Genomic DNA, 19792 nt, shown 5'->3' with positions numbered 1-19792 from the left:
TTCTTAAAATTTATATAAGAAGTCCTTTGGTTAAAAGAATTCTGTATTTTTACAAGTAGTATTTAATTTATTTATTATTCTATTTAATGTGTTTATGCAATTCAGGTTGAACTCCAGTATAGTCATAGATAAGCACTAATCATACTAATAACTGTAAAATAATAAGCTATCACAGACTACACTAACATTACATTATAGCAAAATGTTAAGCCAAATACTAGTATCTTGCATATCAATGATCAGCATATCTGAGTTTATTTCACAGGGAGCCTCAAAACAAATCAAAGATCTATTTGTTCCCTTATAACATCTAGAAAAGATCCAATATTAAATCTGCGTGGAACATGGAACTTGCTTTAGCTACTTAAAAAATGAATAAATTAGAGGACATAATAGAATGTATTATAAGTAAATAAGTACAAAGACTTAGTTAACCTTATCTTGATTTTTTATTCTGACTTATAAGGAAGCTAATGCATATATATTTAACTTACCTCACTCATTTGGAAAGAGTAGTCTATATGCTTATTGACTTTTTCCCCTAAATTAAATAAGAAAGAGAAAAACATGTTAAATTAGCCAACTGATCAGAACATATTCAAAAGTCTGTGTAAGGAAAAAATAGGAATTGAATGAATTAAAAAATTCAAAGAAAAAATACTAGAAGAAAAGATACAAGATGATTCGGAGCTAAATTGTTTAAAACAGACTCCAAAAGAAGTCTTACCTAAAACTGCCTATAACAGGAAAAGCATAAAATACTGATGTGTAAAATACAATCTCAATTACTGAGAAATAAACTTAACTCTGATCAATGTGGTTATCAATCTATAACTACAAAACCACTGAGAGTAAAATACCCAATAGGGTGTCCATTCATATGTTTTAGTTCTCACCATGTGAGATTTCATATTCTCTCAGCTTATTTTCCTGAAATTAAACCAGACAGCTTGTATATAGAACACTACCAGTTTCTACACAGGCCAGAGTACTTTCCCGACATACAGATAGCTCCGTAATGGTAATGCATTTAGTCGTTTGCACTAAAATACATGTTCAAATAAGTTTATGACACTAAAAAAGTTAAATATAGAACCGAAATTCTTATTTTCTAGTGGTTCCAACTTGAAAAAGCCCTAAGATATATTTAAGTCAAAAACTTCCTATATATATTTTTTTGGAGAAAATATCACAATGGGAACTGCATAAAATGTTAGCACTTTAAGTTCAAGTTAGTGACTACAATTTTAGAAATAGGATAGAAAAACTGGTGAATGAAACTGAACAGAGAGCCCAGAACAAGACACTTTATTATATGGAAACTTGATATTGACCTATTGTAGGGGTTGACTAATGTCTCTCCTACACCCAAATTCATGTCCATCTCAAACCTCAGACTGAAACCTAATTTGGAAATGTAGTCTTTACAGATGTAATTAGTTAATGATCTAGAGATGAAGTTATACTGGATTTAAGGTGGGCCCTAAATCCAATGATGGATGTCCTCCTAAGAAAAGAAGAGGGAACAGAGGCACAGAAGAAGGCAGTGTGAAGATAAAAGCAGAAATCTGAATGATGCGTCTACAAAGCCAAAAAACACTAAGTATTTCAGGTGCTGTAGTCTGAATGTGCTCATGGTGCAGAGCTCTTATGAATGGGATTAGAGCCCTTATTAAAGAGATTCCAGAGAGCTGCTTTCCCTCTTCCATCATGTGAAGACACAGTAAGAAGATGGCATTAATGAGCCAGGAAACAAGCCCTTACCAGACACTGAGTTCAGTACCATGATCTTAGACTTCACAGCACCCAGAACTGTGAGAAATAAATGCTTGTTCTTATAAGTAAAAAATAATAAAATAAAGCAATTGTATAAGTCAAAAAATATTTAAAAAATCTACCATTTGTATAGCTTTTTCACAACCCAAGTATGACAGTCCAATTCCTTTTCACAGATCACACAAATCCCTCAGTTATTCTCTTAAATAATTAAGCCCATTATATACATAAATTTATACTTGACAGAAATTCAACCATTATAGGTCGGCTAGGGAATAAGGTCCAAAGTTTTCTGCAGAGGAATATTTTGAGTTTTGATCTGTACATTGGTTAAAACGAGGCTGTATGTGAAAATAAATACTGGTTTGTAAGAAAGCTTTATTTTATTTATAATTTTATTTTATTTTAAAAAGCAGATTTATGGTTCATAGCTTTGCTAGTATAAGATGGGGTCATTCTTGATATAAGTTTTTTGCCTTTGGCAAACAATAAAACTCTTTAAAATTAACTAAAACCAACCAACCTCTCCAACCTCACCCTTTCGCGCTCTTAAGTCTGGCCCACTAGTCTCCTTTCAGGTCCTTATACCTTCTTTCAGTTCCATTCTCCCTCTTTGAGGGGCCTTAACGCACAATTATTCCTCTGTAAGGAATGCTCTCTGCTATGGATTGAATTTGTCTCCCAAAGTTTATGTGTCGGAAACAATCTGCAATGCAACAATGTTGAGAGGTAGGCCCTTTAAGAGGTGATTAGGTCATGAGTGCTCTGCCTTCATAAATGAATTAGTGCTGTTATCACAGGAATAGATTTGTAATAGCAAGAATGGATTTGTTATGAAAGAAAGTTAGGCCATCTCATGTGTGCATGCTCTCTCACCAAGTGATGCCTTCCACCATGTTATGACACAGCAAGAAGGGGCTCACCAGACATGGTCCCCAACCTTGGACTTCCCAGCTTCCAGAACATGGACCAAATAAACTTCTATTGTTTATAAATTACCCAGTCTGTAGTATTCTCTTATAATAGCACAAAAGGGAATAACACACTCTCTCGCTCCCCACCCTGCCCTGGGTAATTCTTCACATCCTTCAGATATCAGCTTGAAAGTCACTCTCTCCCCAGGGAAGCCTTCTTTCACGTATCTGGCTAGTTCAAAGCATCTGATATATCTCTACTCGCACTTGTCAGGGTTTCAATTTTACATGAATATATGTGCATTTTGATTAATATCTTTTTATCCCCAAAAGAAGATAAGTTTCTGAAAAGTGAGCACAATTTCTGATTTTGTTCTTTTAGCACACTGATTGGCAAATGAAAGATGGCTGATAAACATTTATTGAAAAATTGAATGAGCAAGCTGACAAGGGAGCCCAGTTTTTCACTGTGGCTGCAAATGAAAAGCCAAAATATAATGATAACTTGCCATGCACCAGGCACTGTGCAAAGAGGTATAACAAATATTTACATGGCATTTCCTTTGTATTACATATTATAAGTAATCTAGCAATGATTTAAAGCATGCACAAGGATGTGCATAGGTTATATGCCAATACTATGCCATTTTATATAAGGGACTTGAGCATCCTTGGATTTTGGTACCAGTGGGGTATCCTGAAACCAATGCCTGTGGATACTGAGAGACAACAGTACTCACACACATACATAACACACCCACACAACTTCTCCTTCTAGGTGATAATTCAAATCCTATATCAGCAATTTTAAAGTACTGTCTGCCATCTCCCATCAAGATACAATTTATTTTACTTTTTGTATGTGTCAAATTTATACACTTTATTTTGTATTTAAAGTTTTATAATAATATTAAAACCATATTTGTCTTTTTCATTCTGTTGACGTTTGCACTGGTGATGCAAAAACAATGGGATAAAACTGCTGGTGCCATCATGTGAATCAAGGCTATGGCACCAGACTATATTAGTAGTCATTATATTCTCCACCATCATGCACTCTCAGTACAAAAAGAAACAAAAATGTAGTTTAACTTAAAAATGTCCTTGATAAACAGTAAAGCTTATGAAGTTTATAAAATCTTGACCCTGAACACACAAATTTTTAATAATCTATAAAGAAACAGGAAGAATGCATGAAGCGCTGATGCTGCATTCCAAAGTACCATGGTTGCCTCATGAAAAAGTACTTTACATTGCAAGGTAAAGTAGCTAAATTTTTCATAAAACACCATTTTAGTTGAAAGTATGATGGGAAAACATATAGAGTCATACAGACCTGACTATTTGTCAGATATTACCTCAAACATTAATGACATGAATCTATCACTTCACGGAAAACACCTGACAGTATTTATTGCCAATGACAAAATTTGAGTTGCAAATGAAATAATTTTTGTAAACTTGTGACCATCACTGTGTGCTTAACAGATTCCCAAGGCATTCCTGATAAGATCAGTGATGATGTTAGCATTACGTTTTGGTATTTTAAAATGAAATATGTCAACATTTGGAAGATCTGTATAACTCAGTAGATAATTGTTTTCCAAATAAGCAATACATGATGTTACAAAACCATGCATGAGAAAAAGATACATTTAAAGTGAAGGACAGACCAATAGATTTTAATGCAGCAGTGAAATAAAAGTTCATTTCAATGGTTTCAAATTCTACATTATATCTAACTTTAAAGAACCTATTATTCGTTGAATTTGGGGGCAAATCAGAGAAGAATATCCATAATTATTCAAAAACTTTTTAAAATTATCCTCCCTTTTCAACTATAGATCTCTAAGAGGCCAGATTTTTTTCATACACTTCAACCAAAACACAACACATCACAACAGAGTGAATGTAAATGCAGATATGAGAATACCTATATTTTATCAGGCCAGAGATCAAAGAGTTTTTTTTAAAGTAGAACAATGCACTCTTATCACTAAATTTACTTTGTTTTAGAAAATATACCTATTTTCATAAAAATATGTTAAGATGAAATAGAAGACTCCTAAGCATGAGAAATTTGAGAAGATGTCCTTTAATAAAATAGGAAAGACTGTTAATGGTGGGTGACTAATACAGCAGAGGCTACAGGCTACTGACAGATATCTTTCCTCCTCCTCCTCCTTCTTTGCTAATAGAACCTCAATTATATGGTGTAGTAATGTACTCAAGCAAACAAAACATTTCCTAGCATCCATTACAAGAGTATGACATAAATTCAAAGCTCTCAGCTGTCATAAGTGATATGTCTATCTCATAATGTTTGTGTAAGCACTAAATAGATAATGCATGTACTTGGCATATAGGAGGTAAGCGGGTGTTATTCTTGTTGATATTGTTGTTATTATTCTATTCTACTGTTAAGCTTCAAAACTGCTGTAAATTCCTTGGGCTAAGTTTCAGAATGTCAGAATAAAATTGAAATAACTCCTTTTGTATTCAGATCTTTGTGTTGCAGGATCTGCTCTTAAAATGTTTTACTCTAAGCAAAACATGAAAACTAACCAACTATAGCTATACCACTTAACTTTCTGAGTGCAGGCTTTCTCATGTAAAAGATACAAATCTAAAGGGAAATGCTTGAAAAATATTAAACATCATACAGTATTATCATCAATGGGTTTTACCCATGATTACTGCCTAAACATATAGCTCAAAACTCAGTTGATCCTGATCCTGATCATCTCTCGTTAGATCTGTGAATGAAAAGGAGACCAATTTAGAATGGCTTTACAGTGAATAGATAAAGAATAGGATTCTAAGAAATACAAGCCTTGTGTCTCAAGATATGATAGTTAACATTGACTTAGAGAGGCTTTTTTTTAAGGACAAAAACAGTCACTATTATGCCAAAGAACAATGCATCAAACAAAATATAGTTCCAATCACAGAACAATCAAGCAACTGCAAACCTTAAGCTAGGTTTAAAGAGTTTTACAATTCTATTTTTACAAAAAGAAAGTTGAAAAACTGCAAACACTAGCCCCTCTTTTTCCTAATTACTTTTGTTCCATTTAACATAAAACAAGTAGGTGAAAAAATATTTTCAAGCTGCTATTAAAATTTGATGCGATGCATTTATTTGAGAATGTGGAAAAGGGACAATATGAATCCCCCAGATTACCTCCTATTATTACTAGCTCTCCTTTCACACTTTAACCTTTAAAATTACAGCTTTCTTTCTCTAGAACTAACACTGTTTCTTCCCTTTCTAACTCTTGCTTATTTTTCACATTATATCAGCCTAGACCTCCTTTCAGGCCTTGCCTGAAACCTCAACTGTCCCCTGGATTGGCCTCCCACCTGCTCCCATACCACCTTGAATGCAGCCCTCTCTGGACACCTAGCTCAAATACACATCCCTCCACAAGACTGTTAGCTCCAGAGAACAAACAGAGACACATTTTGTCAACTGCATCCTTTTGTGAAACATCGGGACATTCAAGAGGATAGATTTACTTCCACACACACCATGCTCCCTCTCACCCCTGCACACTTACTGCTCGCTAGCTCTCTCACATGTATGCACCCTTGCAATTTGATGTTCACACAGACCATAGACTCAGACACTTTCACACTCCCTCATGGAGTATAAAGATGCTGTAACTATGCATAATCACCAAAACCTCTGTCAAAACTGAGGCCTGACTGAAGAGGCAGGATTTGAAGCCAACAACTCTGTCAGCTTCTTTCTATTCCTCCAACTTCCTCTAAAATGAATGGATAGCACTATACTCTCCCTGCGGGCTAGATTCCAGGGATATGAAAGATTTGGTACCAATCACTGTGGAGAATCATCAAATACGTGCCAAAAGTAAAGCCAGCCTAAAGACTGAGTCTTGAGTTTTCACTGAAAGCACATGACTAAGAATACACACTCCAGCAAATCCACAGCCCAAAAATAGCACTTGTACTTACCAACTGGTCTTCTCAGTTTACACTCTTACTAGCAGTATAAAATAAAATATTTCTAATCAAATATTAACATTACTAAAGACGGATGGCTTAGTTGGACACAATGCTTAACATAGCCGTAAAGATGCAAACAACATAACGTTCAAGTTTTAATCTGCCTTTTCCAATGCTAAAGTCTCAAACTGTCTTTTCCAATACCAACTGTATCATAAATCAGCTAAAGCATGAACATTTCTTGAGGCTATGGTGAGCTATGATCACACCACTGCACTCCTGCCTGGGCAACAGAGTAAGACCTCAAAAAAAAAAAAAAAAAGTTAAATTCCAGCAATGACATTTTACTGGCAATGTTTGTTTATGTAACTAATTAAGTGCTCTATTAACTTCTGCCATTAGAATTTCATTTTTAAAATTAGAAGATAGTAGGAAATTAGCCAATTGGAGATCACTGATTCCTCATGTGTTTAATTGTGAAAAAAGTAGAGAAGATGTAAGAAATCTTAGATCTATTAAGTCTAAAAGGCAAAATGTTACGTTGTCTCTCTTACAATCAATTTTATAAATTAACTCTCATATTCAGTATTTAAAGGTGATTTAGAAAGCACATACAAAATCAAGGCTTACCTATATGGGTAAATTTAGTCTAAAAAGTCTTCTTATATTTTAAAACATAGAAATGAAAGTAGCTATTAAAAATTGATGCTCTGGAACTTGAATTTTTCAGCCTTCTTCAGCCAACACTTTTGTTTTCATAACAGTGTCGTTTATTTTATTTTTATTTTATTTATTTATTTATATGAGACGGAATCTCACTCTGTCACCAGGCTAGAGTGTAGTGGCGCAATCTTGGCTTACTGCAATGTACGCCTCCCAGGTTCAAGGGATTCTCCCACTTCAGCCTCCCGAGTAGCTGGGACTACAGGTGTACGTCACCACACCCAGCTAATTATTGTATTTTTAGTAGAGATGGGGTTTCACCATGTTGGCCAGGATGGTTTCGATCTCTTGACCTCGTGATCCACCCGCCTCGGCCTCCCAAAGTGCTGGGATTACAGGCGTGAGCCAACACACCCAGCCAACAGTGTCATTTAACTCCAAGAGAAAATATATCTGGAAGCAGGGTTCTAAAAATCCACTGGAATGTTCATTAAAAAAAAAAAAAAAAAACTCTCATAACAATGAACTTTTCATACGCCCTAGTGCTATGGTTTAAATATCCCTCCAAAACTCATGGTGAAATTTAACTGTCATTGTAATGGTATTAGGAGGTAGAGCCTTGAAGAAGTGATTACGTCATGAGGGCTCCATCCTCATGAATGAATTCATGCCATTCTCATGGGAGTGGGACAGTTACATTAGAATTGGGTTCCTAATGAAAGGATAAGTTTGGACACATTTATCTCTTGGTCTAATGTGCTCCCTTGACCTTCCAACATGTTAAGAGGCAGCACAAAGGTCCTTGTCAGATGCCAATACCATACTCTTGGACTTTCCAGACTCCAGAACCAAAAGCGAAATATTTTCTTTATAAATTACCCAGGCTGTGGTATTCCATTGTAGCAGTAAAAAAAAGTAGGCTAAGATACCTAATAAGAACACAGGTCTCAATAATGGGCAGTAAAACTAAACCAGCAAAAGAACTGACATGCTAAGAAACATCTAAAAATATACGAGTCATATGAGTGGCCTGAACTATGCTGCTCTTTAGGCCCTGATCTCATCAATGCCACACTTCCCTGCTGCTTGGGTTCTGGTTCTTTGAATATACCTAGATACAGGAATTTGGGCAGAATGCAGTAATTAGTCCCAGCCATCAAATATACGGTATTCCTCATCAATATCTATTTATCTCACCTCCACCCGAATCAGAGGCACAATTTGGATCACATGTAAGCATAAAGAGATTACAAAGGCCCTTTTTTAAAATGGGGGAGTGTGACTGGGCATTGTGGCTCACATCTGTAATCCCAGCAATTTGAGGGGCCAAGTCAGGTGGATCAGCTGAGCTGTGGAGTTCAAGACCAACTTGGGCAACAGGGTGAAACCCCATCTTCATAAAAAAAAAAAAAATAATTAGCTGGGGAGGTCGTGGTGCAGCACCTATAGTCCAAGATACTCCAGAGGCTGAGGTGGCAGGATCGCTTGAGCCTGGGAGTCAGAGGTTTCAGTAAGCAGAGATGACGCCCCTGCATTACAGCCTGGGCAACAGAGCCAGACCCTGTCTCAAAAAATAAAATAAAATAAAAAATAAGGGGGGTATGCTTCAACTGACACCATTAAGAACATAGAATGATAACACTCAGAATGGGAGGAAATATTTGTAAATCATATATCTAATAAGGGACTTGTATTCAGAATATATAAGGAATTCTTGCAACTCAATAATGAAAAATACAACTCAATTTTTGTAAACAGGCAAATGATCTGAATAGACACTTCTCCAAAAACGTGAATAACTAATAAGTATATGAAAATACTTGCTACATTAGTCAGTAGGGAAATAGAATCAAAATCACATTGAGATACCACTTTACAACCACTAGGATGGCTATAATAAAAAAGACAATAACAAGTGTTAGTGAGGATGTACAGAAATTGGAACCCTCATACATTATTGATGGGAAGGTAACATGCAGATGCCTGGAAAACAGTTTGGCAGTTTCTTAAAATGTTCAATATAAAGCTACCACATAATCCAGCAATTCCACTCCTAGATATATACCCGAGGAAAATAAAAACATATGTTCATATGAAAACTGATACATCAATGTTCATAGCAGCATTATTCATAGAAGCAAAAGAAAGTGGAAATAACACAAATCCTACCAACTGATGAATGGATAGGTATGCTATATCTCTACAACGGAATAGTATTTGGCAATTAATAAGAATGATGCACTGATAAAAGCTGCAGTATGGATTAACTTCAAAAACATTAATCTACGAGAAAGAAGCCAGTTACAACAGACCACATGTTGTATGATTCTATTGATTCGAATGGTCTTGAATAGGCAAATCTATAGAGACAATAAAGAGATTACTGGTAGGAAGTGGGGAGGATGGGAAGTGACTGCCTAAGAGGTTTCTATTTGGGGTGATGAAAGTGTTCTAAAATTAGATTATGATGATAGTTACAAAACTCTGTAAATACACTAAAAAAATCCAACTTTACACGTCAAATAGGTGAATTTTACAGTATATAGATTATATCTCAGTAAAGCTGCTTAAAAAAGGGAACGAGGAGGATGCAGTAACACACGGTATTTCCCGGTGCCTTTGAAGACTGAATAGTAATGATCAGATCTTTTGTCACTTTGGAAAACTGTTTCTATGTTTAAATCCAACACTAAACAAGACATGAAAATAAAGTATCATTGAAGGAACTGGGGTCCTGGAGATAGCAGCAAAATAGTATGTGCATTTTAAGGAAAATACATGTATTAAAATAGGTCCACGGAATACAGGTGGTGTAAAGGCTTTGGCAAACAATGGATAAATATTTCTCAACGGAACTAAAGGGCTTAATGAAAGCTGTTGAAAAGCAACAGCAGCAGCAGCAGCAGCAGCAGCAGCAGCTTTTCCAAGTGCCTATGGCTCTCAGTATCTCAAACTGATAGATTTTAGGATCTGCTACTCCTACAATTAACAAGCATCTCAAAGCATGATAAGTAACGGGCAGAGAGAGTGAGGTAATAAGACTCAAGGACCAGCTCCTTACACGTGGGATAGCTGTCTTGCACTCTATACTGCTGCTTTTTTTGGGAAAGCCTTCGTTTCCATTGGCTGGGTTCGGAGGCCCAAGCACTGCAGCGCTAGCCTAGCAGCCCTGAATTACTCGGCGGTTCCCAGGCCTGCAGGGGAGCAAGGAGGGTGTTCCGGAACCATAGGGGTCACAGGTCGCATGTCCCTGGCGCGCAGGAGCAGCAGAGAAATCTGTGGGGCGCCGAAACCAACCCCACTCACCCCAGGCGGGGGACTCTGCCCCGCAGTCCCGGTTTCGCGCTGAGCACGCCACGCAGCGAACCTCCCTAGGACTCAGGCCGCAGGGCCGCCAACGTCCCCAGGGGCCTCTGCGCCGCGGGTGGCGGGGTGCAGGCAGCCAGCCTGGCTCTCCCTTGACACCTCTTGGCGCAGTCCTACCTTCCTCCGCCAACACTTCCAGGAGATCCGGGTCGCCCATCTTCGCCAGCTCGTTAATGGCACTGGTGCCTGAGAGGCAGCAGGAGAGGCGCAGCTGAGACAGACGTGGAGATCTGAGGCAGGTGCTGAATCTGACTGTGGGCCGCCGGAGTTGATGCTGCTGGACTTCTAAGGGGCTGCTCTTCCTTCTGCAGGCCTCCTCCTCCTCCTCTTTCCCCTCCTCCTTCTCCTCCTCCTCGGACTCCACCGTCTCTGGGCGCCACAGCCAGCCGGCCTTCCTCTCCGGCGGGTACTTCCACTCGACCCGGTCCCCCACAACCTGCTTCGCGCGCTTGGCCCTGCGCTTCCCCACCCTCACCCGGTAGCGCTCCTGGGCGCTCTCCCAGTACTTCTCCAGGCACCTGTCCCTGTGCCTGCTCGGCAGCTGATCCCGCAGCCGCCACTCCTCCCGGTGCTCGCCAGGATCCTTTCCACTCCTGCCCTCTGGCAGCTTTCCTTTCCCCTTCGCTGCGTCCCTGTCTCCACGCCTCTTTCCCCGCCTCCAGACCGCAAGACCGGCCGGCGCCCCACCCTCGGAGACCGCCATCTCCCCGCCCCCCGGCCCGGCTGGCTCCACGCTGGCCCCCTCCTCTCCGCTCAAGCCGTCCCCAGGTCCCTGCTCTGCCGCCTCCCGCACCTCCTCCGGACATGCAGCCTCCCGTCCCTCCTCGGGACCCGCCGCCCCCCGGCCCTGTTGGCCGGCCTGCTCCATTCTGTACAGGCTTCGCACGTCCTTTTCCACTGGGTCCACCCACGACCAGGAATCCTGGTTCCCCAGGGCTGCCGCTTCCCTCCTGTCGGAATCCTCCTCCTCCGATCCCCAAAGGGGGTCCCGATGCTCCCTCAGCCGGTTGGCCGGGTCTTCATCGATCCGCTCATGCGTGCCACTCGGAGAGAACCCCCTCCCAGTTGGGAGTTACTTTTTGTCTCGTGGGGAAAAGTCCCTCTCCCTTAAAGGAACCCCTCCCTTTTAAGGCCGGCTCATGGCCCGAGACTCCAAGGTGCCAGCAGCCCCTTCCCCATAGCGTCTGGAGCGGGAGTATTAACTTTTCTCCTGTCCCTGCCTGCTTCCTGGGTTCCCAGCAGGATCTCTGCCCTCTACAGGTGGGAGAAGGTCATCCCTTGTGGTCTGAGTTCCAAGTCAGCCTCTGCCCCTTAAGAGTTGGATAGTGTGGGGCAAGTTTCTCTAAGTTTCAGTTTCCACATATTTAAAGGAGAATGATAATAGTACCCACCTCCTAGGCTGTTGTGAGAAGCACGGTGCACAGTCCATGCCACAGAATGTGTTAAACATTTAGCTGCTATTAAGATTAACCCATATTATAGTCCAGCTGGGATGACGCCTGTCATCATCTCAGCTGGACGATATCGCTTGAAAGCTCAGGAGTTCAAGACTAGCCTGGGCAACATAGGGATACCCCTGTCTCTACAAAAAATTGGAAAATAGCCGGTCATGGTGGCAGGCACCTGTGGTCCCAGCTACTCGCGAGGCTGAGGTGGGAACATCGCTTGAGCCCAGAAGATTGAGACTACATAGAGCCACAATCATCCCGCTGCACTCCAGCCTAAGTGATGGAGAGCAAGACCCTGTCTCAAAAGAAAGTAAAGAAAAGAAAAAAGAAGAGGGAGGAAGGAAGAAGAGAAAAAAAAAGAAAAGAAAATTAACTCATATTACATTGATCCCTACTCCATTTCAAAGGGTTACTTTGTTTCCCCCCTCCACTTCCTGCCCACCCCAACCAGAACTTTAACCTCAAGCAGAATGGGTCGTTCTACTCCTCACAGGCCCCTCTGCATTGGTTCTGTGTTTTTGAGACCCGATCAACTGCCAACTACACAATAATTGAGAGACTAGATTCACTGTCTAATGGCGGGGAAATAAGACTGATGATGAACTAACAGTGAGGTAGAGGTCTCAGCTGAGAGCCTTGAGTGATGAGGAGGGAGTGACTGTATTAGTCTGTTCTCATGCTGCTAATAAAGACATACTTGAGACTGGGTAATTTATAAATGAAAGAGGTTTAATGGACTCACAGTTCCACATGGCTGGGGAGGCCTCACAATCATGGCAGAAGGCAAAGGAAAAGCAAAGGTGCATCTTACATGGGGGGAGGGCAAGAGCTTGTGCAGGGGAACTCCGATTTATAAAACCATCAGATCTCCTGAAACTTATTCACTATCACTAGAATAGCATGGGGGAAACCACCCCATTATTATCTCCACCTGGCCCTGCTCTTGACACGTGGGGATTATTACAATTCAGGGTGAGAATTATTACAATTCCCTGGGCACGCCACGCAGCGAACCATATCAGTGACTCTGAGTTTAGGACAAGGATGGGGTGATTTGAAAGTTAGGATGAGGTGACCAAAGAAGTCTTGACCTTTCTTCATTTTTCTGCTACTGCATTCCCCTCCCCACCCACCATTCTACTGATATTTCAGAACTGAGAATCACCTTTTGCAGATGAGGAAACAGGCCTAGAGAGAAGTGGTTTCGTAAAGGTTATGATTAACCACGGAACTGGAAATCAGTTTTGCCCCTATACCTTACTTTCCTGCCTATATGTCTAGGAATACATGAGCTCTAGTCAAGTGATTTAAGACTATATGTAGGCAATTCCTTACTTAATGTAATTTGGAATTGTGTTTGAAAGGTGACTATACATAAGCATAGATTTACACATTAAATTATAATGACTAATTGTGATAGAAGTGTTTGGTTATCATCTCTTGATTATTAATCCTTGTTTGGGCTTCTGAGAAAATTTCTACAATATGAATGTTTTCTAATATTTTTCCTGAAATCAGGTATTTTTCTAGATGCTGTGGACATTGTGAGTTAAGAGCTGGGGAGAATCTTTGCTTTATATAGATGAAGTTAAAATAAAGAAAATAAAATTATTTTTCTATTATTTTATATAATTCCTTGTTTCATGTTTTTTAATTCTGTTCTGTATTTGAAATGATGTGTATGAGAAGACATTATATGTTGATGATTTTGCTCCAAATTAAATGAAACATTTTGAGGCTGAATTTGCTTAGATTGTTATCAACATGCTTTAAACTTTGTTAGCAAGAGTTGAAAACCAGCTATGTTCTTCTAATAAAGGTCTGGGTTGTGACCATAACTCTTTAGATCTTGAGAGAAATATTCTCTGTATTCATATCATTGACATATTTTATATTGCTTATACATTTATACTTTTAGGATATGCCCATTTTCTCCTCCATCACTATACTCTGCCTCGTTAGATACAATCTTTAACCATACATTTCCAGAATTACGTTCTGAGTAATTTATATGTGTTCCTTTAATGTAATTGAACATTCAGTTAAGTATTGAATATAGCCCAAAAGTTGTCTTTTTTTAACCGTCCAAATGATTTCAGCCTTTGTTTAAATTATTACAAGCATCTGGTAACACTTTTTCTTATTTGCCTTTTATATCTTATACTGAGTAGTATGCCAAAGTTTTTAAACCATCATGTAAACATAGTTATAAAGATATAAATGGTGATATTTTGGAAACTAAACTATCAACTGGCACCTGACAGTATTTGTATGCCTGCTGATCAGTAAAAGTGTGAATTCCCTGTAGGAAAGGCATCTCAGGAATGTAAGTGTATAGTATGTGAAAAAAAAGAGCCTAAGCTGTATGAAAGTTAAATGTACACTCTTGAGCAACCCCTGCATGCGAAGTTTTTATTATTCTAGCAGGCTGATTGAATCACTGAACTTAATCAGATTAAAGAGCATAAGTTTACAAGCTAGACTCCGAAGACTAGTAAAGGCCTCAGGAAGCCACCTAACGAATATATTTTCCTTCTAGTATTTAAAGCAAGGATGTGGTACCTCCCATCTGTGGCCTAGATTAGTTTGCTTTTTTTTTATTTCTTCACATGTCAAAGCTTTGACTCCTGGAAGTTCCATCCTTTTGGACTTCTTATCATGCAATGGTTTTCTTAACACCTAAAAATTTCATTTATTCCATGTATTTTGAATATCTCTGCAGTTCACATAAAATGCCATACTCTAATACATGGAGCATTGTGCAGGAGTGAAAAGACACACATTAAATCCTTACCCCTTAATAAGGTGGGCAGCACAGTGATTATGGACAGGTGACTTGGCTTCTTTGATCCCCAGCTCCCTTCTCTGGATGTGAAATTTCTTAACTTGTTCCAGCCATTTCTCAGGTTGTTGTAAAAGTCAAATAAATCCTGTGCATGAAAGGACTTTGGAAACAATTAAAATGTACCAAAACATGAAAAAGTTTTATTGGCTGGCAGAGGTAAAGTTAAAGTAATAGATTTACCAGAAGGTAGGAATAGTAGTTGAGGGTGTTGTTTCCCCCACACTCCTACAAAATGCTGCTTCCACAGTTTCTCTGGAATTTGCAGTTACTTTCTGACTCTACATATTCACTACTCCCTGGTTTCAGAGGAGGGTCCAAATCTCTTTATTTTCCAAATTGATCACTTTGAATCCTGACATTTTTAGGCCCCAGACCTTAACAATAAGCCTCAGTCCTCTTTACTAGCTTGTTCATTTCTGCCTGCCATCTTTCATTCTTCTCGGAAAAAGCTCACTTTATGTGCTGATACCTGGAACCCTACTGGTCATCAGAAAATGGGGTTTAATACTTGGCAGTCACATGCATGCTTGATATTTCCCAATCTCAATGCCTAGGATGGCATATCCCCTCTGTCTTGTAACCAGAAAACTGTCATTTGTCCTCAGACTAAAGAGATCATGGAGAACTGTTCAGCAATAGATATGGAGCAAGGAAGCATTATTCTCTCCTACGCCTGCATGGAACAGCAACTGAGGTTACAAATAATACTCCCATTTTCAATCTTTCGATGGCTTTCTATCACAAACTATTTTGTGGACTTAGGGAAAAATCAAAACATAGTTCTTGTCTATAGGATTGCGAAAGTTCTATTTACATGATGTGGCCCTAACTAAGTCTCCATTATTATTTCCCATGTCTCTCTCCCTCCCCAACTACACTCCAGCCATGGTGTCATACTGCTGTTCTTCAGACATAACAAGCACTTTCCCATCACAGGGCTTTTGCACTTGCTGTTCCCCTACTCCTCCTAAAGATCTTCATACAGATGTTTGATGGTTAACTGTCTTACATTATTCAGTTTTTCATCCAAATGTCACTTCCCTGGAAACAACTTTGCTGACCACCCTAAGGCAACAACCCAACATCAGTATCTGCTTACTCTGTGTTGTTTGTCTTCACAGCAGTAAAGACTTTCTGGATTTTTATATGTGTTTGTTTATGCATATGTGTTAGCATATAAACTCCATGAAGGCTGAGGTTTTGTCAGTTCTCTTTATTGTTGTATCTGTGGTACCTAGAATGGTGCCTGACACAGAAAGGTTCTATATAAATGTATGTTAAATGAAGGATTTGACCAAGGAGTATCATCAAATTTCCTATTGCCTGAGGTCAGCCAGTAGCTGACTTCTCTGTTGTCCCTTGCTTTCAAGCAGCTGGTTGAGTAATTGTATTATATACATTGGGTGGCCAAGTGCCATTCTGAGAACTAATTTTCTAGTTCTAAAGAAACTATAAAATTGATCGGAAGAAACTACCAGAGCCAACAGTAATTCAGGAATTCATCCCACCATCTGAGCACTAACATTTTGACTTTCCTCTGAAGACAGGTGCTAGACCTTTGGCAAACAATGGCAGCAAATGACAGGAAGGGGCGAGATAAGACCTATTTTGACTTACACTGCTATATTCCTACGGTCACAAGTGTTTCATGGTATAATCACATCCTCTTGTTTAAGTGGCATATGCTTAGGATTGTTATTTTTCTTTAGCATACACATAAACAGGGGCCAAAATTGAATTCAACTGCTGTGTATTGGCTACATCAAATATTGCAGTAAGAATCTGGACTTTGGGGTTTGAATGGACAAATCTATATTGCAATTTTCCTCTGATCTTTTACCAATAAACTCTTCCATCAAGGAGTCTACACACAGTGGTTCTACATTTTCTTTACCATCAAATCCTGTTTTGAACACTACCATGCCACTGAAGAAAACTGTTCTCTCCAAGATCATTCTTCACTGACCTGTATCAGTCATTAAATCCAATGCCTCTTTCCAAATTTTCCACAACAGCTTGCAAGACCTGTGACATTCTGAGTCTCCTCCCATAACTGACTCCCACTTTACAGGCAGTGCAATGTAGAAGGAAATGCATGGACGATAAAGTCATACCATTCTGGATCAAGCAAATCTGTTCCAGTTTTGAATTCTCACTCAACCACCTATTGGCTACACAACTTTGAACTTAGTGGGTTCACAAACCTCTAAGCTTTACTTTCCTAACCTATATAATGGAAGTAATCATATCCACCAGATGTTGTTGTTATGAAAACTAAATAATAATAATGTCTTTGGCACATGGTAGACACTAAATGAATGTAAGTTTTCATCTTTCTTTTGTATCCTCTATCACTTCCTTGACTATTTGTCTTCTTTCAACAAAGTCTCTCCTGTTATTTTCATTTATTCCATTAACCATCACTTTTTGAGGGGCTCATGTAAGTATTCAGCTCCACACTTATTTCTCATTGAAAATTTCTTAATTACTTACAAAATTTGTAAGTCACTGATATGTTTTTACATTACCCTAATATGGACAAATATATGGCTAAATTAATTTTTCCTTAAATTAGTTCAACTTCCCAACTCTTCTACTTCTTTCAAAATCACCAGGATTATCTCCAGTTAGTATTTAATAATTATAATAACTACTAGTATTTAAATACTTTCTATGTGTCAATTAAAATGCTTTGCATATGCTACTGCATTAAATCTCAAGATTATATGAAATACATGCTTATCAGACATTTCTTGTATTTACTGCATGTCTTGGCTCATCCTTTTTTAAAACAACCAACTTTATTGAAGTATAATTTATATTTGTCTTAGTCCACATTGTGTTGTCATTACAGAATACCCAAGGCGGGGTAACTTACAAAGACAAAGAAAAGAGGTTTATTTGGCTCATGATTCTGGCAGCTGGAAGGTTCATGATTGAGCAGCTGTATCTGGTGAGGGCCTCAGGCTGCTTTAACTCATGGTAGAAAGTGGAAGACCAGAAGTGTGCAAAGAGATCGCATGGCAAGAGAGGAATCAACAGAGAGAAAAGTTGAGGAAGCCAGACTGTCTTTAACAACTTGCTTTCATGAGGACTAATCCATTCCTGTGAGAGAAAGAACTTACCCCCCTTAGGAGGGCATTAATCTATTCATGAGAGATCTGCCTATATAACCCAAACTCTTCCCACTAGGTTCCAGTCCCAAAATTGTTAAATTGAGGATCAGATTTCAACATGAGATTTGGCGGGGAAAAACCACATCCAAACCATAGCAATATTGGTAATTATATTTGTATTAATAATTAAATTGCCAATTATAAGAGTACAACTAGAGAAATTTCTGACATGTACAGTATACGCTTATGTAAACATCACACATTCATTATATAGAACATTTTCAAAAACCACCCCATTCACCTTTGAAGTCAATCACCTCATTCTATCCACTGGCCCCTGGCATCCACTGATATGCTTGCTCTCATTGTACCTTTTCGGCTCACCTTTTTACTCTAATCTTTACTATAGTAAATATCTGTGAACACATAACTTAACAGGACCTTGCCTTAGCTCTATTGTATACCTTGTGCATTCTGTCCCAGGGCCTCTCTACCACCATAATGTGGGTTGCCTATTCATGTCCACAATTCCACCCTGACATATATGCAAAATTGTAAGCAGGAGGAAGTTAGGGCAACACAGGGCAACTCTGAACAATAGGTGATGATAGGTAAATATTTTCTTTTTCCATTCTTTCAAGGGGCAATTCTGAGATGTATTTTGCATAGCTCTTTCGGTGTTTTGCAGAGACCAACACTTATTTGCCCATAATGGTAGCCAGCTCAATAGCATGTTCTCTGATTGGCTCTCTTTTCATGTTTGAGTCTTCCAAGCCCCCCATTTCTCTTACTAGGGATCATTTCCAAAAATAATCTGCCTGTATGTAAGTCTTATATCAGCCTCTGCTATTAGGGGAAATCCACACTAAAACAGCATTATTATATTATCTCTTAAATAATTAATTAAGTAAACTGAGGCTAAAAGAGGTTAAATAACTGTCTTGAATTGCATCACTATTAAAAGAGTAACAGCTTAGTTTCAGGATAGCCCATCTACAAAGTACATGTACTTAACTACCATATTGCTTTTCAAGGCAGAAACAAGTCAGCTTTGATTTTTGTCCAATATTTTAATAAGTTGTACTACCAGTTTTTATTGTCATTTCTTCTTTTAAATTGTCTCCCTTAGCAGTTACTGGAAATGACTTCATCTAGCTGAAAGCCACAGTGAGTAATTTTGGGGAAACATCCAAAATCCATTGCTGCTTCTCCTTTCTTACTGCTATCACTTTACCTCCACCCTCTTTGATTCCTACAATAGCCATCAGTTGACTTTTATTTCTTCCAACTAGACAATATTGTTTAGTGGAAAGTGTGTTGGCTTGATGGAATTGATTTCAAATCCTCTCTCAATTTTTTAACTTGGGTAATATTGGGTCTTTTAGCCTCCTTGAGCTCCAGTTTTCTCATCCGTACACTGGAGAAAATAATTTATACTTTTTGGTGGATTAAATGTAATAATTACTGTCTTTGTTCAAATAGGAAACCATGGGATCCCACTTTTATTTTATTGTATTTGTTGTTATTTTTGTTGTTAGGTTCATTTTAAGCAGTAGAGATTTGGAGAAGATGGAGCCTTTTGTTGTTAAATGCAGATTTATTCCTTTAATTTTCATGAAAATATTTATTTTTATTAGTCTATAATATTTCTAGTAACCTATAGCACAAACCCAAAGATTTCTGAATTTTAAAATG

General features: G+C 38.7%; 1 protein-coding gene across 26 annotated transcripts in view; it reads right to left on the bottom strand.

Annotated features, from left to right (window-relative positions):
* Positions 1-12472, bottom strand: part of ANO5 (anoctamin 5) — a 91702-nt gene extending 79230 nt beyond the window's left edge. For 23 of the 26 annotated variants that reach the window (XM_016920570.4, XM_063783919.1, XM_063783925.1 and 20 more), the window contains exons 1-2: positions 10806-12472; positions 495-541 (exon numbers count right to left, since the gene is read on the bottom strand). In XM_016920570.4, the coding sequence (XP_016776059.2) occupies positions 495-541; positions 10806-11556 (798 nt within the window). In that variant the 5' untranslated portion in view covers positions 11557-12472. The other 3 variants (XM_063783938.1, XM_063783939.1, XM_063783940.1) reach the window with 2 other exon arrangements.
* Positions 12473-19792: the final 7320 nt, after the last annotated feature.

This window comes from Pan troglodytes, chromosome 9 (assembly GCF_028858775.2).
Source record: "Pan troglodytes isolate AG18354 chromosome 9, NHGRI_mPanTro3-v2.0_pri, whole genome shotgun sequence".
Taxonomy (NCBI): Eukaryota; Metazoa; Chordata; class Mammalia; order Primates; family Hominidae; genus Pan; species Pan troglodytes.
The sequence above is the reverse complement of the archived record's forward strand: the minus strand, read 5'-3'. Positions and strand labels throughout refer to the sequence as shown.